Source organism: Scomber japonicus, chromosome 19 (genome assembly GCF_027409825.1).
Source record: "Scomber japonicus isolate fScoJap1 chromosome 19, fScoJap1.pri, whole genome shotgun sequence".
Taxonomy (NCBI): domain Eukaryota; kingdom Metazoa; phylum Chordata; class Actinopteri; order Scombriformes; family Scombridae; genus Scomber; species Scomber japonicus.
Genome location: NC_070596.1, coordinates 19,660,828 through 19,684,656, shown reverse-complemented (window position 1 = coordinate 19,684,656; position 23,829 = coordinate 19,660,828). Strand labels below are relative to the sequence as shown.

Sequence of the window (23,829 nt, the reverse complement as noted above, 5' to 3'; positions counted from 1 at the left end):
ATGAGTGAAACTACTTTAAACAGTAATGCTACTTCTTTTTCTCTCTTCAAAAAGTGATATGTTAAAAATCTACATGGCTTGTATTATTGTTCTTCCTTTTGAGTCAAGTGTCAGATAGTGCCCACTGAAAGAAAGGACTTGATTTACATCACAATGTTTAGATTTATGTCACATATGAGGAAGAAAATAACATGTCACACTTCAGTCATGACCTAGTTTATTAATGATTTGACAATAAACTATCCATGCCATGTTTTTTTTTTCACTTGATGCTCCTTTACTTGGTCACAAGAGGGTGCTATAGCTCCTCCCAAAATATGAAAGCATCACAGCGTCAATACTGGCAGAAATGAGGCCTTTAAACACCATATCTAGGATGTCTGGTGTTTTTATCCATTAAATGTTGAACATAGGTTATTCAAGACAGTTTATTTTGAATTATTCCCAGTTGTATTGCTATTATGTTTCCAACAGTCTATGACCTGTGATGCATCAGCTTCTCAGATTTGGTCTACGACCTGCATCTGTATGTGAAATTAGTTTCCAGTCAAGGACATAATAGTATCATCTGAAAATGTCATGACCAGCTTAAGAATAAATGCCTGGTGCAGGTTGGTTAATAATTCAGATGGTAGAAAGTGCTCCTGCGGGAAGAAAAGGCTGACATGTCACCCTGCCACTCAGGAATAATAACCTGTTTATAAATGGCTGAAGTAGGCCGGTGCATATTTACCTTATCGGGCATCAAAAGTGATAAACACGCTTAATTCAAACATGACAAAAAGGTGTGAAACAACAGATAAAACAAACTCCATTTATTTCTGCTTCAAAAGGCACATAGCCACAGTTTAAACATGAAGAAAAATGTAACTGCAGACAAAAAGCAAGAAGGTCTGTAACAACCTATGCTGTCCTTGGATTGAATTCCACATTTGAATGCTGGTGTTTTTTATCTTTTGATTATATAATCTTGCTTAATGTCAAACATAAGTATACTGTGATTGAAAAGACCCACAGTAGCCTACTGAAGAGAAGCTCGGGCTCTGGAAGAAAAAAGAAATGTCCAGTAAGGATTAAAGATGCTATAATCTCTAGTGAAAATGTCAAACTGCAAGGAAGCTGTGAAGGACCATATCGAGGCTTTGGAAGGCAGTGAAGGTGCAAACATCTCTGTGGCATTTGCAAAAATAAACCACACTGTAAACAGGCCTGAACTGTCACAGATGCTGCAAATACAGAACAGCCAGGTGTACCCTTCTTTATGATGTATTGTTCCATACAAGCACTGCTTTCAGGATGTTCATTTTCATCAATAAAAAATAGAAATGTGGTAAAAAGGTAGCCCACATGTCTTCAGACTGAGGCAACCAAAGAGCCTCATCTCCATGTGAGTTTTGGAAGGAGTCGCCATCAAACCATCATCACAACCAGCAGAGCCTCTGCATAAGGCAGTTGTCGTGCATTCTTTGCTTCACGGTCCATCAAACTCCAATGTAAGAAGTGACACTGGGACATCATATTCCATCTGTTTATGATTGTTTCAGTGTCAAAAGGTGCAGTCCACCCGGGCTGAGGACGATGTTCACAACCAGGCTCAGCCGACGCAAGTGAAGCTTGTGACGTCTTCACAGAGTTCGGTGGCCATCACAGCTTTCCTGTGGAGGGAAAAACTAGAGTTGAACAAGAGGAACATTCAAACAAAGGCCCCACACTAGTTAGAAACAGAAGTTAAACTGGCCTCATTCCAGACATCTGATTTCAAATGGAGATAAAGTGACACAAAATGGTGATTCAGCCTGATTCTGATCATGAGGCTCAAGTTTAACTGGTTTAACATCTGAAAACTGCTTTGCAAAGAGGGAACTTGTGTGTTTTTGCGGTCAAACTAACATGCAAATAAAAAGCACATCCGCACTGAAACTAAATAAGAAACTAGATGTGAATAGTTGTCCAAACTTGTAATGCTACATATGGATGTTGAAACAAGAAGAGACCTTTTAAATGTGGAAGGTACTGCTGGAAGAAAAACAACTCTTTAAAATAAAACCAAAAAAGCAGAAATAGGAGAAATGTGAGGTAAAAATCTATATTGATTAAACCAACTACGTGTTACACATAAGAAATGAAATAGCTTTTGGTAAAAATATCACAAGACTTGTGCATGTATTTTCAGAGGCATCCTTTAGTAATCTTTTTAAAAGGAACATGTAAGTATTTAGTTATCTGAAACACAATTAGCTGAATGCAGTTAATAGATCATGTGGTCCAGAAAATGTAGTTAAATGTAATGGTTAAAAGCAGTTAACTAAAAAGGGAGAGCCACTAACTCAATTAGTGCCCTTTAAAAGCACATCACTGTTTACAAAGACCTTATTCAGACTGTTGAATACATCATAGCATAAAGAGCAGTTGCAGAACATTTACTCTTTTGCTTATACATTGTTTCCAATGCATATACTATCAATCACTTGGCTTTGAGTTCCTGATTATTTGCCAATAGCCCAACCAAGCTGGACTTTGCACTTTTGTAATGTTCCTGAAAACAAAACCAAGTGCCATTGAGTTCAAACCGCTCACCTACAGCCAAACATGCATATCAGGTTAAAACTGGTACACGTGATGCAAGTCAACCTAGGATACTGCACGGCAACTTTTGTGAGATCGAGAGAAAACACACCGACATGCGAGAGCGTACACCTACCCAGGCCTTTTCCCATCTTTTCAGCAATTGCTCATGCTCTGTGAGCGCACCTCTCCATTGGTTCAAATCCCTGGATGGAATGCTCTCCTCATCTGTCAAATAACAATCTTTAATGGATATGAACTATAACAAATGTTCATCTCTGTACTAATAAAAATGGCAAGTGGAGTTTCTGACAGTCAAAACTAGATTTTGTGCCTCTCTCTCTACTTTTATTACCACTCTGCATGCATTACTGTGATCACTATCTCACTTGTTGGAGACATAACAGGTTTTAATACTCAAAAGTCAAGACAGTAGACAGATACACAATTTCCCATACACCACCAGGTCCAGATACCTCCGATTGAGAGGTGGAGGTCGACCTCAGACATGTCATTTCCTGTGCTGGCCTCAGCGACACAGTGGTAACGGGCGTCCTTGATTAGCGGCCCTTCTCGGAGCCAGCTGCTCACGAGTACCTTGCTCTGACCCAGCGGGTGGCGTTCCTCCATTATGGGGGTGTCCAGACTGTGCCCATTTATTAGCCAGTGAATGTGGACATCACTGGGACCTGAGGGGCAGAATCGAACTTCATGTTGACCCACGATGATCGAGACATTTAACACTCCACACAGACGCACAAGAAATGGGAATACTTGCCTTTAGTGGGTCAGTTTGTTCAGTTTCAATGAACACTTAGGGTTTGAATGAATATACAGTACATGCATAGCATATACATTACCAAACCTGCCACATGCTGCATATGCATAATGCCTGATCTCAGCACTGTTAATCACTCTGTACATACTGTATTTTGGATAAAAATCCTTTGTAGGCTACTTTATCATTAGTGAGGTCACCTGTAATTCAAATATTTCTCTGTTTATATTTTCACTACACAGGTTACAAATCTCAGCCACGTACAGTAGATTTCTCTACAACTATATGCTTTTATTTTCACTGTGTCCATATAAAAATGCAAGCCACGACTGAAGTCACAAATTTAAGAAAACAGAGTTGCCAGAGTTGAAAACATTTGACAAGGTTTATTTAGCCTCCCTACCAACAATGTAGCCCCAAAAATGTCCCCTAGATTTATGTACATCTTCAAATTGTATTTCCCATATATACAAATATATTTACATGTGTTTACAGGCACAAAAAAAAAGATCCAGTTGAAGTATTGAAATAAAACACCATAAGTCTTTTGTTCTGAGGAGAGATTCTCAACACTGGATAAAATTGGTTACATACTAACTTTTACAAGTTTTATGTCAGAATGCTGCTTCACAAAAATATACACAAAACTGTACTCTTCATTGACATACAATTGAATCTGTGAGACAACCACATCACTGAGAGGTTGACGTTTTAATTAAAAATATCGGGTTTTCTTCCCACAAGAAGAATCCCAGTCATTTTAAACATTCAACTATATTTTGCTCATTATATTGGTCCTGCAAGACATCACCTATGACAACAATGAACAGACCTCCACAAGTCAGACACCTTAAAGCAAAGGGCAGGCTTCTTGTAAGAAACACACACACACACACACTCGCGGTTAATTCAGGTTGAGGAAAAGGTGACATGCAAGGTCAACAACAGAGAGGAAGAGGGGGAAAAAAATTATGGTATAGAGCAAAAGAGGGGAGTTAGAGAGAGTAATAGATTTATAAACTAAGCAAGAATGGGTGTCAAGGTGTGCACTGTCATAGGCACCACTCACCCAAGGCCAGGCAGAAGAGCAGAAAGGCCTCTTGGGCATGAATCCCCCAGGCCTGGTCCTTCAGCAGGGGAGGCAACAGTCTCACCTCTGCCTCTCGAGCCTCCACACTGTGGGGCTTGGCAGAGGAAGAGGAGGAGGTAGAAGAAGAGGAGGAGGAAGAGGAGGAGGAAGGGAAGGCAGAGGGAGTGCTACTTCCAGAGAAGGACAGTGAAGATGAGGTGTCGACAGGAGAGGAGGCTGTGAGGGAGGGAGTGATGGAAAAAGAGAGTATTGAGGAAAACAGGAAAACTACACACGGGATGACATGCAAAACAGACGAGGGGGAGACTAACGAATGAGCATCTAAAATCAAAATCTGCTGCAATAAATTAAACACAAATGGACAAAATGATATTACCACAGATGTGACTCCTCTTAAATAATAATTCTCTGAAAAAGGTTCTAAAACCAAAGGCTTCATTAAAAATACAAAAATAACTTCAGATTGTTTCCAGTTTTCGAGAAATAACTGATGATATCATCAAGCATCATGTCATACTGTACATATTCATGTTATTAACAGACCACATAAGGATAGATGACTAGTAGAGGTTAATTACACAGGATCATGAGAGTTGAGCTTGTATCCATGGAGGAATGTCGACTTCACAGGGGGGAAAAATTAAAATACAGAAAAGCTAAACATTCTCACTCAGGACAACTCTTCAGAAGACAGTGGTTTCATTTATTCCAGCATTTTTCTATCATGCAAGTCGTCTCTTTTTCTGTTCTTTTAACCCTATGTTGCCACCTCACTGGGTGAGATTAAGGCCCACACACCAGGTGCTACAGATGGCAACGCTGTACATCAATGCTCGGCTATAAAGTACTGAGCAAATCTTCCCTGAGAAATGACTATGATGTTGAAGAATTTACCCAATGTCAGATAGCCTACACGTTGCTTAAAAAAAAAGATGCAAAAGCTTCAACAGATTATTTTCCCACCCAGGCTGTACAAAAAACACGACTCCAATTTGGAAAACATCACAGTAACTTACCAATTTGGTAAACAGTGTTTCCAATTTGGAATTTAAGAAATAGCTTTTTTCGCTGGACTAAGCTGAGAGGGAGTAGCTTCCATGAATAACTCACATATGCATTAAATGAGACAGTAGTAGTTCAATCTCTACAGGAAAGCGGGATGCCTGACTTAAGTCTTGTAATGATTAAATTTCACGAGATGCTGCGCACTGAACATACTTTCACGTAGAGGACACCGCTTGTATTTTGCAATGATGAAGCAAGATCTTGACCCCCTCCCCTATAAACAGTCTCTATGCAAGAGAAACAAAACAGTATCAGTATGCTTCATCTGCATCTGCAAACTGGATGGGCTGAGAATCACAGTCCACATCGAAGGGTTTCTCCTGGGATGGGCTGTCATCTCCAAAACTGTGAGAGGGGATCCTACCATTGCCGCACTCAGGCTCGGTCTCATACCCGGTGTCACGGAGCGCTCGCACATTTTGGGTGGTTTGGCTACCATTCTGGGTTGGTTGCTCTGTCATGTTTATTTTGTCTGTCGCAGATGTTTCCATCAGACCTGCTTCACAGGCTCGATACTCAGGCTGATGGGCGCTCTTGTTACTGCCCAGCAGAGCAGCTCGCATCCGCAGGCAGGGAGCAGGAAGATACTGCATGTAGCAGTTGTACGCCAGTGCGGCCAGGAAGAGGAGGAAGAACAGTAGGAAGAGGAAGAGGAGGGCGGTACTGTTGTTGTGCTGCAAATACTCAGCCGATGGATCCCCTACATTCTCTGGGCGGGGAGCATTGGAGCTTGGGAGGTACAGCTTAGGCTGGGACTTGACTGTGCTGCTTGGGGGCGGGGTTAGTGAAGCATCAGTTTGGGGTGGAGTGGTGAAGAGGGCTGTGGCTGTGAAGCTGGGAGGGGCAAGGGCCGAAGTTAGTGGGGCTCTTTCTGTGTTACTATTACCTTCAGAGGCAAGTGAGCTAGACGACTCATGGTGGACGAAGGGGGTGGTCACGTGGCCTGTCTGGTGTGGGGATCTAGGCGGGAGATCCAGAGTCAGGACATATCCAGCCAGGAGTCGGCTGAAGTTTTTCCCCACTGCGGGGGCCCATTCCACTGACCAGCATTCGTAGTGACCTTGATCCTCTGGAGCCACGCTGTAAATAAGGAGACCGTTTTCGCCAATGAGGTGGAAGCGAGAGGCCTCAGTGAGTGCCGAGCTGTTGAATTTCCACATCACCTGGGCAAGGTTGGAGTTTATCAGGCACGGCAACTCAGCAGAGCTCCCCTGTTTCACTTTCACATGCTGGTAGTACTTCAGAGACACATCTGGCACTACAAGGCAAGACAGAGAGAGATCATGACTTTTGGGCACAGTTTTGGGGCATGAAAGCACAACATTCAAGTTATGGTATGATATTATTATGTTATATTAACAACCACAGTCCACTGAGTGATATTTAGCCCAAACCACACTTTAAACTAGATTGATTAGAAAGTAATGTGTGGAACAAAACATAATTTCCACAGACTGTTGTGTCATGAGGGGACTAAGTGCTGATATTGCCCACTTTTTAATTCTCCATGTTAAATCTCTTTATCAGGCTGTATGTGTGCGTGCTGCACTCTACCTGAAGGACACTTGTCTGCATCACCATTCAGGCTCTGTATCAGTTTCCTGAAAAAACAAACCAACTATTAGTTTCAGTCATCTAAAACATACACATTCATACAGTATCTAGACAGAAAGAGTAAAACAGGTTCAACTTGATGGATGACACAGTATCAGTTGAGAGCCACAGTAATGCAGGTATGTTGAAGGAGAGATACAGCGTGAGCAAATCTAGGTTGGTAGTGAGTTACCTGAGCTCTTGGCTGGGAATATCAATGATATTGACGCAGGCAGCAGTTTGAGGGTCCCAGGCGCAGTAGGGGTCTCGTGCCAGCACACAGTCATCACAGGACAGATACCTGCCGCAGGAGGCTGTGGGTGACTGGACTACACTCGAGTCTGAACCAGCATACAGGGATCGTGTCTGTGGAAGCAAAAGATCATTCACATGTATAGCTCAAAGATAAAGTACCAACATTCACATAAAAAACATTTCGTAAATACAATTTATTGAGCTTTCTGAAACTTAACTACACACTGCAAACTCTACAAGAACCTTCAAAAATCAGTCTGCTGAATTTTATTTGCAAACTCCAGACAGACAGACAACCACAACCACACACTAAAAGAAACATGTACAGTCTCAACACATTTAGAGGAAATGCTGGTTTTGATGTTAAACATTATGCCATCTTCTGTGCAACTTCCTGCCATGAGGTTATTTTTCAAAGCACAGTAGGCACGATAGAAAAATGTACAAACCCACACCCACACGCATACACACTGCTTGTTTATATTCATTGAGGTCAGAACACATTTTCTAACTGTTGTGTGCTGCAGCTGTCTCTCTATACAGCTACTAGTTGTAACTGACTACTGATCACAATAAATACTGACCTCAGATGACAGCAGCAAGTTCTTGATGGGCTCAGCATTCTTCAGGAGCTGGATCTCCTCCACAATATGAACCTCTCCATCAAATACCACTGACTTGTGAAGAACTCCCTTATCTAAAGATGAGAACGGAAAAATATCAATCACTCAGTGAAGCCAAAAGCCAGAGTTTAACCTTATTTGAATAATGTGATTAGGGATGTCATGAGATTTATATATACATAAAAATATCAATTCCAATAGAGTATAATTGTGGTGCAGGGTACTTTTTCTTAATAATGAGCTTTGTAACTGTCAAATGTGTCTTATCTTACTGCATTGATATAAATGGGTGGACAGCATATTAGAAACATTAGAAACTTAATGAACATGCAGGGCTTTTGTAGACTGTATTAGTCTTAGTTACATGTACCCAATACACTGAAACCTGGGTGTATATAGGATTGACTATTTGCAGATATAAAAAATTAAATGACTCTAATTAGTATTAAGGATTCATTAACTGGACATGGACCTAATGATAACATATTTACGATTAAATAATTGCCACATATCAGTGTAATTACCTGTTCCAGTGAAAATGACATCATAAATGTTGTTGTCAAGCGCACGGACCCTCTCCACAACAATTTGTGTATAGTTGACGTCTTTAGTGATGAGGCGAGGCCCGTTGCCGATGGGCAGGACCGGATCTTCCAGCAGGGGGTGGTCCTTAACAAACTGCAGTGTCTTGTCTGGCAGGTGCAGAGAGCTGCTAATATTCTGCTGCCTCATGAGGTTGTTGATACACTTTTAGAGAAGGGAGAGGAGAATCACGTGAGAAAGTACACTTAATTTTATGGTTAAGTATATTCACATCTACTGTATGGTAAATAGAGTGTAATGTAAGATATGTTATTGTGTCTTTCTTCCAGGTCAGGACTATAAATAGTAAAAGTATTACTCAGCTCTAAAGTATCACGCAAAGGTTGCGCAAGCTTCTACACAAAACTGACTAATTAATCCAGATGTGTTTCAGGTACTTACTGCTCCAGGACGTGGAGAAGGAGTGATGCCATTGTACCGGACCCACTTGGTGTGGGACTGCTCCACTGTGGCCTTTTGCATGTACTTGCCTTTGGAGAAAACCTCTTCCACAGCTGTCATGTTGTATGCACACACTGCTGACAATCCTACATTACCCCTGGAGGACAGGAGGATGATGGGAGTCACGATAGAAAGAAAAAAGAAAAGGTGAGGGTTGAAAGAGGGAAACAGAATTTCTAAGTGCATTGACAAAAATTTAAGGATTAAGATTTTGAAATCACTGACCACTGAGAGGTGAAGACACCATAGATGACTGTGTCTCTCCAGTCTGCCCCCTTCAGGATGAAGACATCATGTACTACGTTGAAAACAAAGTTGAGTTCAGGCATGGAGCAGACCAGCTTAGCTTTCAGGAAAGAAGTCCATTTTTTCTGCAGTGTCCGCTGCCCCCCATGATCACCCTGCGGTGGGAGATGGAAGAGAGCTTATCACCACATTCGGCCGTGTGTAGAGAGGAAAGACAACATTTTTGATACAACAGCAGTCAAATAAAGTCTAATGATTAGCACTATGTAATGAGTTCAGGTTAGATATAGTAAAGAGACACAAAAACATTGAAAAAAGGAGAAAGAGAGAGACATAAACACACAGACAACTGGAAGATCGGGGCTAAAGAGGGATGCTGCTGGTATGTGCAGATGGTATATCACGTGTGCTGACCTTACAGACGCGTGCCACCCTGGGAATGAGCAGCTTGCCAAAGAACTCATACTCCACAGACACCTCGGTGAAGAAGTAGTAGATTTTGTCATCCTCTCCATCTGCTCTGTTTTTCCCTTCCCTGATTACATCGGCAAAAACAAAACTGGGCTCTGCAAAGAAAGCGTAGAAAGCAAGTAAACCTCTTGTATTCCTGCTCCTAAGTGGAGTATGGAGTGCTGTTTAGTCATGAATGATTTTTTAAAATTCCAACAATCCTTCAACTGATTCAAGAAATCTGTATTTGTTCTATGTTGTCCAAACTCACCATTGAGCCATGATGTGGAGTACTCTGTCCTCAGCAGAGACTGGGAAGGTGAGTATCTAGAAATAATCGGTTCACTGCCTAAGAAGTTATAAGCTGTCCCTGAGTACAGCTCTCCATCTGATAAAAAAAAGCAAACAAAAAAAGGCAATTTATTATCCAGCGAGTCCACTTCCCTCCCAAAAAAGAGATTATTGGGGATTATTATGTGTTTTACTGCAGCAGAGCTGACAACCAAAAGTGCTCTTTCTGAAATGAGATAAAACTGTCCGTAACTCACCAACCATGACAGTAGTAAAGCTCTGTGAGGGGTCAAAGGAGCACTTCCCTCTGCCATCCTCAGCTCGACCCACCAGTGAAAAGTCAGCGAGATTCTGTGAGGAGATCAAGATTAAATTTCAGTCAAAGGTTGCCGCGTTGATTCGTGAGAACAGACACATGTTCATTTGTGCATGGCTATTCAGAGCTTTGACAGTAGACTGAGCATGAACCTACCAAGTAATCACATTGAGGTTGAAAGGCGTGTGTCCCACAGACATACAGACGCTCGTCGTCTACAACTTGGAGCACGCGAATGTAGTTCAGGCAATCCTTCTGGATAGTAACATGCAATAAACACCTTAAATACACTGATATTTGATTGCAGACCGTTCAACAGTTGAAAGAGTAGTTTGATAAAACAACATGAACACAGCAAAGATTAAAACAAACCTCTTTTGATTTTCCTTTGAGCGTGCACATCATCATGGGGAGCTCAGCCACTGTCCACTGAACCTAAATTGTTGACATGAAAATAATAATTAAAACTTGCAGAAGCATTTTTTTCTTCTTTTTTTTTTACAAATCTTGAATCACACTTTGATACCTTGTTGTTTCTGATGGTCACATTCTTCTTGCTGAGTTCGAAGACAGCCTCCCTGGCTCCCACATACAGCGCATCCTTTTTCTCACTCAGCAACAAAGTGGAGTAGTTGAAGATCCCAGGCTCTGAAAACTCCATCAGATCTAAATCTGAGTGCAGAGACATTGGATCACATTACTTCAGCAACCAAAATGACCATAAACATAAATAGGTTATGTTTTACTTACTTTTTAATGCTGCTATAATCAATATTTTTATAGTAAAAAAGGATCAAATGCCTAATGTCATGTGAAAGACATTGCTCATAGTGACAAACCCACAGATAATTATCAACAGACTCTATGGAGTGTTTGTGTTTTTCAGCTTTTTGTTCAGACCAAGTTGGCGACTATGTGGTGCACAAAACAGAGCATTAAAGCTACCCATATCTTTGTTACATGTTTACACATTTTGTGTTTAGGTTAAAATGCTATTAATAGGGTAATGGCATTCTAATATGTTCACGAGGTTCATGATCCACCAGGCATAGAAACTCATCATTATTCCATTCTCATATGGTTCTGTGAAAACTCTGACCAATCATATCATTCGGTCCAAATGATATAATTGGCCGAGCGACCTGCCTGTTTTCCCCTTCCGCATTATGTAATCACGTTAAAAGGAAAGTAAATATTCATCAAGTGGCCAAAAACATGACTCCAAATGAATGCCAAGGTTGCCTCATTTTTTTCTGGGTGTAAGTAAGCAACTGTTTGCTAAAACTCTGCCATAACAACTTTAAGAAAGCTGAAAAAAAACATAAAAAATAATGTGTTTACAGCTCAATTCTGCTGCTTATAAGTAGCCAAAAACCACACACACTCAAACAGACACAAACAGTTAACATAGGTTTAACATGCACCTTGAAATCATCAAGATCATGTTGTAAACAGGTAAATATCAACAAAAGCTGATATATGGCAGAAACTTCAAACTTAGGTTCTGACAAGTACGATGCATTAATATTATGTGAGTGCATCTCTTATTATACTGTTGTGTTATTAATGTGTGTTGTTGTGATTGATGGCAAACCTAGTGCACAGTTTGAATTCGGCTGGCATTAGTTGTGCCAGGTGCAAGTGGGTTCGGGTTGCAGGTGGTGACACATAAACACCACAATGTTGAAAGCAAATACCCTCACTGACTGACTGAAACAGTGACTGTAGCACGGTGAGTGGAGAAAGTCGACTTTGTTAAAAGGGAGAGCTGTACTGGTTCTCGCACAGCGACTCGGTTACTGGAGCTATTTATGTAAACAGCAGCATGCAAACAGAACTTCCGCCTGACAGTAAAGCGCTCCAACTTGAGAGTTTGTGGTGAATACTGAGCATTTCACAAGATGCATTTAGGACAGGTGTTACTGAGCAACCTATTGTGAGCTTTAAGAGAGTTTCAATCTAAAGAGTGCTTTGGTGCATATCATGAAGGTTCAACGCTTTCTACTGGTTTGCCTACTTAAAGCTATGTGGGATGCAAAAGTCCACCACGTGAACCTGCAGAGTCAGCTTACATTCATTACCAGTGGAGCAAATGAACTTTACATTGTGGCCTCCTGTTTCTTGTTTTGAGGTTGTGCAAGACTTTAAATACCAACTGAGATTAAGATGCACGACTTCCCAAATTGAGTGTCAACACTCAGTTTCAGTTTAAATCAGCATAGTGGTTTCTGAGACATTTAGCAGAAATGGTTTCTTGGCATGACATTTACTGTGAAAAGGAAACAGAAGTATGTTGCTAATATCAGTAATACTAGTAATATCAGTTATATATTTATATATATATGTGTATGTGTATTTTCTCTGCTTGTTATAAACATAAGCAGGTGGTTTTCTGCCACTTTCAGTCATGTTAGTTCAGACGAGGTCCATCATGTATATGTATATGTATATAAATATATATGTATATATACATAAAAAACTGATATTACTAGTGTGGGTTAACTCATAAAATTTACTATTACCAGCAAATTCTTCTTTTTTTTCTACCGAAATGAATGATTAGTTATCAAACTGCAAACTATTAATTTCTCTGTTTTTCAAGTAACACAGATTAAGTAAATTATGTATATAAATTAAGTCTTTACCTTGGTGTCTCCAGGAAGTTCGAGGCACAGCATGGGGTCCATGGGTGGAGACCTCGAGGAGCAGCCCCAGGAACACTCCCAGCACGCCAAATCCCATATTAGACTCTGATAACTTCGGAACTGTGAAGTTTCCTCTGCAAAGCAAACAAAGACAAAAGTAAAGCCACACACTGAAACCTGATGCGCCAAAAAGGCATCACACAACGATGTGGAGATGAACGAGTTCCTCACAGACTGATTTTATCATGCAGCACAGACGCTAAAAGGGGACGGACATCAAATCCACTTCCCTCATACTGAAAGCTGGCAGCACTGATTTCATCCTCTTTTGTATCGCTTAAAAGGTTAACATAGCATGTCACGTGCATTTGAATAAAATCAGTGAAAAGAGATGTTTTGGACAGACACTGAATAGTAAAAAACATCTCTCTTCCAAAAAAAGCACATGTGAAACAGCTTTTTCTAATGTGAAGACATGTAAAAGATTAACAAAGGTTCTGACCTTTGTATGACACTTAGATATATTCTTAAATTACATGTGAAATATTTTTTATCACATGATTTTTTAAATAAATGATCATTATTTTATTCGTTTTTAAACAAATAGTATTCAAGTAGTCAGCTAGACTAAGGAATAAGGAAACATTTATTTTTATTTAAAACCCCACAAAGCAAGGGAAATCAACTTTTCCTTGTGATCACAAACAACTCTAGCCATTTGCCATTTCCAGTCCGCATATTATACTTCCACTGTAGTGCACAAAAAAAAAAAAGTTGTCATGACTTGTTTTGGTACTATTTCAGAAATGTTAAATAACAAAACAGGAAAACAGATGGATGTGTGGATCCACATGAGGACTCAGAGAGGGGACAGAGAGAAGGAGGGGAGGGTAAGAGGGAGGGATGCAGCACATGATGGACCTCGTCCGAACTAACATGACTGAAAGTGGCAGAAAACCACCTGCTTATGTTTATAACAAGCACAGAAAATACACACACACAGCTGGCATGACCCTCTGGCAACAGATGACCATTATCAGTGCACTTAAGGTTAATGTGACCACTGGATGACATTTCAGTTTACTGTTGGTATGTACGTTATGCAATATCTTAACACCTCAGGCTTAAGAAAATCCCCCTTTTATTAAAAACGTGTTATTCTGCACTGCACACCATTGTTGCGACACAGTAACAGGCGTATCCGTTTTCCTCGTATGATGACGATGACAATGACCGCAATGACGACAGATTTCTGGAAGCTATCAGATGAGGGTGTCGTTTTCCATTTGCCAATTTGCGGAGCATCCTGATGTTTTTGCCTTTTAACGACTCTCTCCTGGTACATTCACTTCAGGATGTGCCTGATAAGAGCTCCATTAGGCTGCTCAGTGCCATTCACACTAAACATTAACTTATCCAGAACCACCTCAGGAGGTTGGTTTCGTCATATTCAATAAAATGTTAAGTTTAAAAACAAGTTGGGTTTTTTTCTATGGCAGTAATCTACTGCAGTCTCTGTACACTGGTGAATCAAATGTATTACTCCAATACGCTGAGATCAGGAAAGCTATGGTTGTGTATAATGGTTTACGACCAATCATGACATGCAATAAAATAGACAGCATCAATTCTCACTATGGTTTCATCTTGAAAAGCTGTGTATCTATTTTGGGAGTGAAATCCCTCTTTGAATATGTCTCAAACATGGAGGATTCAGTTAGTTTAATAACAATTCTGTATCTTCATTTTGTTTTGAATCATTTTTATGTAAAATAGTTAATATGTCATGGTTGAACAAACCGTGTTTTAAGTCGTCTGTTTTAGGTCAGCTGAAAAGCTGGGGGGAAGCTTTAAAGCTTAAGTAAAATATTAAAATAAATCCCTAAATCTGTTCTCAATCCGGCTTGTAATAAATGCAATGTTTGCCAAATTTACTGCAACGTAGGGTACATGTAAAATAATCTTCAGGTTGAGTTTCACGACTGATCAAATTTCAGACTCTGACATGGATGGAAGCCTGATTATCTTCTTTTACTAAATATTATCAACACTGAAATGGTATTAAGTCAGAAAGTGATTAACAGACATAATTCAGTTATAAGGCTCAAGTGCTTCCTGTCTCTTGATCCAATCATGTGAAAGGGATGGTGTCTCTTCTTAGTGGTTTCTCACGGATATGATTGGCTTTTACAATATTAGAGATTGATTATGTGTGCTGCTTGCATGTGTGTGTCCAATGTCATAGACAATGTCACAGCAAACATGAGTTAGGTGGATCTGGCCGGTCAGGTGGTTGTGTGCAGTTTTCTACTCTGAGAGAGTAAAGTGAGCTGGCACAAAGCAGGTTATTCTTGTTTTCCACAACATCCTCAGAAGAAACTGAAGTACCCGCAGCATACATCTGAAAAATGGGTGGGCCGTGACGCACACGAGGGGATAAAGGGTTATCGGATGTCTTGTAAGACGTGGGTTGAAATAACAAAACATTTCACTCACAAGAGCACACTGAAACTCCCTCCTGGCCCTTAAAATATGGCCTTCATCAAAAGTATTCAAACGACATAAATCAAGACTTGTGTTAACTGAACTTTATTATCAAACTTTCAGATGTATAAAAAAATAGAAATCTCACAAATAAAAAAGGACTTCAATAACAACAACAAACTGCTTCATCATGCCATTTGTCCTAATTTTTTTTTAACCAAAATCACAGAACACATTATATGATCACAGAACAAATAAATCATTGTCAACTGCTGTCTTAATGACCTAGTAGCCTCATTGTGGTTCATCCCAACAACATATAGGTTAGTAATTAGTTACACAGCCAGGGGGAGATATATCATATGGCACAGCATGCATGGACAATCAATGGAGGTCACTGCAGCTAGAGAGAAAAGGGAGGAAAATGCTAATTGATTATTGATTTGTTTGTAAATGAGAACAAATGGCCCGAGAGGTATGACCCTCTTAAAACTGGGATTGTTTTTTGTGGGAGCTTCCACAGACTAAATGTGGCAAAGATGGAATTCCATTCCAGTTTGAGCTCTAACCACGGACTACTCGACTGAAGAGGGGGTCAAATACACAAGGACCTATTGTTTACTGAAGATGATGGTAGCCTCCACTCCACTGCCCCCACCAAATCCCATCCACATCATCACTGCAGAGTAGCAAACAATGAACAGAAAGAGAGAAAGGAGAGAGGACAGAGGACGAAGGCATCACTTCTCCCTCTCATTCAGTTCTTTTACAGTCTTGCCAATCTAAATGCCAGGACAGCTTAGCTGTGAGGCAGGCCAGTATTTTCAAAGCTCACACAAGCCCATGAGATCTGGAAGCATCCCATAAAGACGACCCATAAAACAAACAGTCTGATGACAGTAAAAACTGTGACTGTTGAGGAGAGACAGAGAGAAGTCAGTGGATGAGATAATAACACTCAATGTGTGATGAAAATTGCAGACAGACTATTTTTCTCTCAGTTTTTGTCCTCTACTGGGGCCACTGCACAAATAAAAGCTTCAAACTAGACTCATTTGTCTATCTGTGCACTCCTGATGCCCTCTATCAATCTCACCACTCCGAACCCCATTTAGGGAAAGCTTAAAAAAAGCTTCAAACCCCTTTGAGAGTCAGTGTTACAGTAGCAGAAAGAGCAAACTGGCAGCTACCCGATGCTGCTGAGAGATTTAGAGGAGTGGCCACACTGGCCTGGGATATTTAAGACGGTTACCATGCTGGCAGGTCTCTTTGAGCCCTTTGTGTTCCTCTCTCAGCTCCTTTGGCTGGGCAGGGAGGTTGACACCTGCTTGGGGCCTTGGGGTTCCCAGCACTGCACTGTTAACTGGGCACAAATACTGGCAGGCTGCCCACTGAGGACAAGGGACAGAGAGGGGGAAACTGGAGCTCTGCCTATCTGTTCACCATAACCTGGAATGTGTTGGTGCCAATGAAAGAGGGAAAAAGAGACATCAACTTTGTCTCGAAAGTACTTTTAACAAATCATTAGGGAAGTCTGTCATCATAATAAATCACTGAATAACCAGATTTCCCCATTGGGTGGGAGATTCACAGCTAAATATGTATTGATTATTGTATTTCCTTTAGTTTACATTATAGCTAATTAAGCTATTTTACAAGCTAATTTACCTGTAGGCAATTTCTGTAAGGAAAGAAGGACGTTTGTTTTCTACTTCTTACTTAGGGTAAATACAGTGTCTTTGTAAAGAACAAAACAATAAGACTCAGTGTCGTACCTTCACAAAACCCCCCCCAAAAAACTCTGTGGAGTTATAATCAATGGGGGAAGCCCCAAAGAAAAAACCCTCTCTCTCAGTTGAATGCAGTTAAAACTCCTATGAAATTTGGAGGCGTTACTGTCAGAGTAAAAAACTTGCTAACCTCGACCTACATGCATAAATTGTGGTGAAGACAAATCCAGTCAAGTTTAAACTGACGCAAAAACAAGAAACATTTGCATGATGCCTTAAAGCAAAAAGCCTTTTGATTCCAAGCAGGTGTTGGCTTGACACTGGGGACAAGCTCACAAGTTTTAGTTATCTTTAATGTTTATTTACTGTAAATGAAGAGGTCCTTGTGACTAATATAGGAGGTTCTCTAGAAAATTCTGAAAATGCTTAACAATAATCAGTCCAAGTACAAGCTCTAACACTGTCTTCTTGGTTTCATCACACATCAGTACCTAATTATGTCTGACTAAGCCGTGCACCTTTACCTTTTCCATAAACAGTTTGTTTTCACCCCAACAATGCTCCCTGCTCTGATTATTTATAATGAAGCAAACATGATATGAACGCTTAATCTGTGTCATCTCCTGAGCTGAGTCAGCCAGATCCCGACACCTCATCTCATGATCAGTTTTAATTTGTTCACTCAACTACCACCTCTATCTCCCTGGAGGTTCATAATATAATTTTAAAAAGTGTATTTCATATATTTTAGTGGAGGTACTCTGTATTTCAGACTAGGCTGGTTAATAATAAGGATGCACCCATCTTTCCTCAACTCAGGATATCTGCCAATACAAAGCACTGATCCAATACTCATTTTACCCAAATATAAAATCTGTACACTTCATTGGGTGGAAATCATTGGGACTATTTTATGTAAAAGTAACATGAGGCCAGGGTTCGCTGTGGCACTCAAAACTAATTCAGCTTCACGCCGTGACTGAACAAATGCAACTGAAATGTATAAAGACACTGACAAACAAACTATCTAAAGTGGATCTTTTATGTCATTAACGATATTCAAACTGCTTAATAGAGTCAGTTGTCAGTTGTACTGATACCAATCTGGTGAACCAAATTGGTGCATCCCATCCAAATAGAGTTGGCGCATGTTGCTACTGCAAATATCTCAACTATTAATCAGTGTAGGCGTCGACTGGCTCTTAGAAGAAAAGGATTCTACTTTCATATTTGTTGGTTGAAGCTGTAACCAATGATAGCATGACTTGTCACGCAGGACAAGATAGTGACTTCCCCCACTTCCAAAGCAGAGTGCCGACAAGAAGCTCCACATCCTGTGAGCAGAGAGATGGCAAGGTTACAGAGCGTGATGTGAGGGAGTTGGACATTCAGTGCCTGCCAACAGCTCTACTTCTTTCCCCTCAGTGGCTCTCTTTTCCATGAGTCCGCTCATCATCAGCATCAATGCACAGAGATGCTCTTCTTCCTTTTGCTGCAGCACGCCAAGAGGCTGCTACTCATTTTTTCCCCCTTGCAATCTGTCACTATAATACCAATGAGCCTAACCGCGTACAAACAATAGGAAATAGGAAATGCTTTAAGTAGCTAATTTTGTGGAAAGAATGTATCTTTTGGCAGTTTAATATGATATTTCCAAGCTCTGCTGCACACGAAATTGATGAAAATATCTTCTGCTCTTGTCAAGTTGCCATTCACACCTCGGGTGAAAGTATTCAATTCAGTAGTCATGAAGGGAAATTGCTCTTTTTAGTAACTATGCCCACTTCTTACATTTCACTTCTTCTTACTCACAACCTTAAACAGAAAGGGCATAATTAAACCACAATGCCTCTCCTGTCCATAGGATCCTCACCGACTAGGTTTGCATGCACACTCATTTTCCACTATTATTCCAAATATGACAATATTACAGATTTGATTTGAGTCTGTTTGGATATTGCGAAATAGGCCTCATTCTAAATGTAGCCTTTTCTGATTATGACATATGATTGAATATTTTTCAGGTTTATGAGAACTTTTTGGACAGCACATTTGGAAAATGCATTTCAACTAGGGTTTTTACAGCGGTTTCCAACACACGGCCTCTTGGCTGTTTACATTCAGCTCTGTGCGTTGTAAACAAACCAACTAGACAACAGCTTGCAAGGCTGATATACATGCCAAAAGAAAAGCCCACATTTCTGGTCGAAAAAAGAAACACACCTATGTTTAAAATGTTTGAAAGACTTGGATATCAACAGGTCTTTGGATATGTGCAGATATTGCAAAGTTAACCTAATCAAGAAGGTGGTTGAATGAAAGAAAGAGGAAGGCTGTGTTTACACGGTCAAACCAGTTCGCTAACGCTGGAAAACTTCGGGGCTGGCCAGTTTTTCATATTTTGAGTATGCATTGCAGCAAGCCAACGGGAATATTTAGTGGGATATTTATTTTCATTACCCATGCAAAAAAAGAGTAAAAACAAGACTATTTTGTGCATGTAAATGTAGTCACAAGCAATGACAGTTTGTTTTTTCACCTTCTCCAATACAAAATATACAGCACATTTTTTGCTGCATGACTGCTGACTTAATCATCAGGACCATCTGTAAGTACCCACCCAAGCTGTGGGAATAGTGATAGCACAATATCAGCAGCTTGTGATAATCGGGGTGTTGTGCTGACGCTGTCAGTCATATAGTTTGATATCATGACCGGTACTAACAGTGGATATGTCTGCATAATTTAATCAAGGGGCCGGGTGGAAGCCCAGGATGCATTATTTAAAAAAGCAAGTTTATGATCAGGAACACCAGATCAGATCAGAATACTTGAGGCAGAAATGCCTCAAGTATTACCCATATTAATATAATGCATATTTACATTCTTAATTTAGATCAATGATTAGATTATGCCTCATCAGCGAGCATATGCACAAACTTTCTTTAAAAATATACACCTATTGGTTTCTTTTATAATGGCAAAAAGAGAGCTTCAGTGTCTAAAAGGACTCTAACTCCAGCTGGTTTGCTCTTGTATTCTGTGGGGAAGTTGTGGGTTATTTGGAGCCAGGCCCGTGAGAGAAAGTGAGTGGGAGAGAGCCTTTCTCTTGAAACTAAATACTGAGAGCACATAAGATGACACACTAATGGGGACAGATGTCTGCTTCAATGTCATTTACAGATTAATGGAGTTTGGCTATAGATGTGGCAGAGACCTGAGCATGCATACATGTGTACATGATAATGCCAACTGTTGGCATGTTATAAGACCAGACAGGGGACATGAGGTCATCTTAAAGTACAGCCAACTGCATCAGAGTTTTGGGTTGTGTTACCCCACAGGCTGATGAACTGTTTTTGACATTTCACATAGACAGCCAGGGCTTTACAGTCTCACAGTCTGCGCTGAGCTTTTGGCATGACAACTTCAGCTGACTATCATGCTTCCATCTGATTATTTAAGTTGCATTTCAAGTGGCCTCCAGTTAATGTGTCACTCATTAGAAACTTCTTAAGATGAACAGAAAAACCCCACAGCATTATGTTTTTACTTTTACTTTCAAGAGCAGTCTTATCTGCTCAAAGTGCATAGCCGTCTGCAACTCTGATCCACGTCCAAACCATCTGGAATTCACTGAAGATAGACATCAGGCTTCAGCTGTGAAGTGCAAAGCCACATAATGTTAACATAAAGCCATTTCAAATCCAGTGAACAGCTGTACGACTTCCACTGGACAGCTGACTGCTGGTCACACAGAGAATCGTCCCATAGATGACAGATGGGAGGAAAAATTCAACTTTTAAAAAGCCAGATGAAGGATTACCAACCTACTACTTTAACAACATTAATTCACATCTACATTAGAGGCTAAATGATGACGAGGTGCACATGACTCATGTCTGATGTGCAACAGGCTGGAAACAGCTTCTGTTGAGAAGACGTAGGTGGAATTAAAATGTAGGTAAACCATCAATGACAACCAAAATTTCTAAATTGAGGGAAAGAGCTTGTGTGAAAGCAACACTATACAGGGGATGTAAAATGGAAGCCCTCCTATATAATTATTGGTTGTAGGGCCCCTGCTGAGCTAGCATGTCGACCTAAAGTGGCCACAGCAAAGGCAAATGAGGGGTCAGGTCCAGTAAAGGGTATATTTAGTCAGTCGATGGCAAGCTTTTTAAAAACAACACGCCCTTTCCCTGAGTCATATGGCTCTGGAAGATCTGAAAAACTTCCCTATAAACATACAGGCAAGTGAAGTAAGCTAACTAGAGGAACAAGGCTTTCTGTGTGGTGTTCCCCTTCTAAGCACAAACTGTGCCTCTGTAGTCTAACATGAAAACATAATCACTATGCATGTATTCTTTTAATTAAAAAGGAGAAAACTGTGGAGTTTTACTAGTGACATCTGCCATGGCAAAAATAACAATAGGGGAACTTCAGTTTTGAAGATGTGCGGCTACTTCTACATCATCTGAAAATGACATTTTATGCCATCATCTATACGTGTTTCAATTCAGACAGCAATGTAGTGTAAGTTGCTTTAGTCTTAATGAAGCCCTGTACAAACAGCCCCGCACCTTTGTCACCACAAAATATACATTTTGTAAGAACAAAAACTTTTTTTTTAATCAATAATATACACATGAATGAATTAAAACAATGTTTCCTGGCTATTCAAGCATCAAAAACTATGCCGGGTTGCTATGATAAGAGCACACACAAATGGTGTTACTTCAAATGTCATTGAAAAGAAAATGTCACTTATTTCAGGGTGAAAGCTGGTGATCCATGCAGGGGTCACATGGAAGCCACCATTCACAGATTTGATTTAGTTTCCTTGAGGCTACTGTGATGGCAGCCAGGCCTTGGGGCGTATAATGTGGGACTATTTTGGGAAGCTGCGAAAGCCCAGCTGAAGGTCTTGCGGTCCCAAGCTGGTGAATGGTAGTCGCATTGGTGATTTTTTTTTAAACAGCTATAGTCAAGGGCAGGTGACTTCAGCTCCCAAAGTGGAACAAACTGCGTCTGGGTTTCAAATCAACTGAAGTGAAATGAAAATATTTGTATGATGCTCCTTCATTTGAGTAACATAGAACAACATTTTACAGATTTTTTGTTAGGCTGAGAAAGAATATCATGAGCTAAATAAAGAAACACAACAAACCACCTTTGAAATTACAGTTGCTGGGCCTTCCCACCAGTCAGGGGACATTTGAAGGCGCCATAAACATCACTAAACACCCTGCTATATTTTCTCCTTTTCTTTCTGCCTTTAAGGAGGTCTCCTTTCTCCTCTGCTTTTCTCTCAGCAGTCTTCAACAGGCGCTGATTTCATGGTGGTAATTTTGGCCGGCAGAGACAAAAACCTCCTTTGGAGTGCTGTGTGAAAACTCACCCCATCACCCACAGGCTGCCACAACACTAACAGTGTGTCCTCCTGAACTTGGCATACCAGAAGATAAAACACTAATTTCACCACTCCTTTTGCAGAACAGAGAGAGATAAACAACTCAAAGCCAAACCTCAATCTTTTAACAGTTATCACACAGATTTCTCGTGATCTGGGGAGCACATTTATAGCACCCTTCCATCCTTATGGTCATGAAAATAACTTTTTAAAAAAAGATCTAAATCCATCTAAGAATAATGAGTATATAATAATAATGATAATAATAAGTAAGTAAGTTTACAAAGGTTGTGGCAGATTTACTGCTCGAAATTAAGTCATTCTCTAATTTTCATGCAAAAGGTAAACAAGAGCATGCTTGTCATTTCTTTCAGATAAAATTGATTTTGTTGGGCTAAAATGAATACTAATGGTTGCATGTAAGATTTAACTGAAAAAGAAAGAGTGAGGCTAAAGCTACGTTCCAGACAAAAACTGACCCATGTAGAACACATAAACAGCTGTTATTGTGGGTAGAGCCCTGGTATTATAGTACAGTGTTATACATAAATACGGTAAATTACATAATTAGCTAACATAACTCTATTTGCTTACTAAAGAAGAACTGCAGTGTAAATATCCCTAAACTAACTAGAGGACTCACTGTGACTTTGACTTTGACTAACTTTGATAAAGCAGCATCTCAGGACCCATAAAATGAATCAGTGGCGTTACGACCCAGAGGTCGTCTGAGTATTTTTGGAGTATTTTTATGTAGTCTCCTTCTTTCATGTTGCAGCAGGGTTCCCCTAGGTCGGGTCGTAACAGTTGTAAGGTGACTTGTGATTTACTCCTTTAGTTGGGAGGAACATCACATTACTGTAGGTAGGAAAGATGGTTAGCCAGCCAGCCAAGCTAACACACAACATTTTCTCTACTGTTTTTGGCTTTGGGAAGATGATTGATAAAAAAAACCCTACAGACTCTCTAGATGCTGAGTATCACTCTTACTATAGTCCAATGTACACAATGTTTGCAACTATTTTCAGTGGAAAGCAGCTAAAGCTTGATGTCATATGCCCCCTTGCACATAAATTATGTCATCAAGATTTAAAAACTATAACATTTTAAACTTAGCTCAAGATATAGCTAGTTAGTTATTATTATTTTATACAGCTGAGATTTATTTAATCTAAATGGATCTGAAATTGGTCTCCTTAAGTGTCATGAATAAGAGGATCCAGACACTGGAGTAAACTGTC

General features: G+C 40.2%; 1 protein-coding gene across 2 annotated transcripts in view; it reads right to left on the bottom strand.

Annotated features, from left to right (window-relative positions):
* Positions 1-804: 804 nt before the first annotated feature.
* The window catches only part of sema4d (sema domain, immunoglobulin domain (Ig), transmembrane domain (TM) and short cytoplasmic domain, (semaphorin) 4D), a 41,101-nt gene continuing 18,076 nt past the window's right edge, over positions 805-23,829 (bottom strand). The window contains exons 4-20 of one of the 2 annotated variants that reach the window (XR_008323475.1): positions 12,962-13,095; positions 10,843-10,988; positions 10,689-10,751; positions 10,473-10,571; positions 10,258-10,351; positions 9,981-10,097; positions 9,674-9,825; positions 9,239-9,414; positions 8,954-9,110; positions 8,494-8,716; positions 7,931-8,043; positions 7,285-7,457; positions 7,053-7,099; positions 4,413-6,756; positions 3,042-3,254; positions 2,702-2,793; positions 805-1,655 (exon numbers count right to left, since the gene is read on the bottom strand). Coding sequence is in view for 1 of the 2 variants with exons in the window: in XM_053339900.1 (XP_053195875.1) it covers positions 5,750-6,756; positions 7,053-7,099; positions 7,285-7,457; positions 7,931-8,043; positions 8,494-8,716; positions 8,954-9,110; positions 9,239-9,414; positions 9,674-9,825; positions 9,981-10,097; positions 10,258-10,351; positions 10,473-10,571; positions 10,689-10,751; positions 10,843-10,988; positions 12,962-13,058 (2,664 nt within the window). In the remaining variant the exon portion in view is untranslated. Of the gene's footprint in view, positions 1,656-2,701; positions 2,794-3,041; positions 3,255-3,714; positions 6,757-7,052; positions 7,100-7,284; positions 7,458-7,930; positions 8,044-8,493; positions 8,717-8,953; positions 9,111-9,238; positions 9,415-9,673; positions 9,826-9,980; positions 10,098-10,257; positions 10,352-10,472; positions 10,572-10,688; positions 10,752-10,842; positions 10,989-12,961; positions 13,096-23,829 lie in introns of those variants that run through there. The other variant, XM_053339900.1, reaches the window with a different exon arrangement.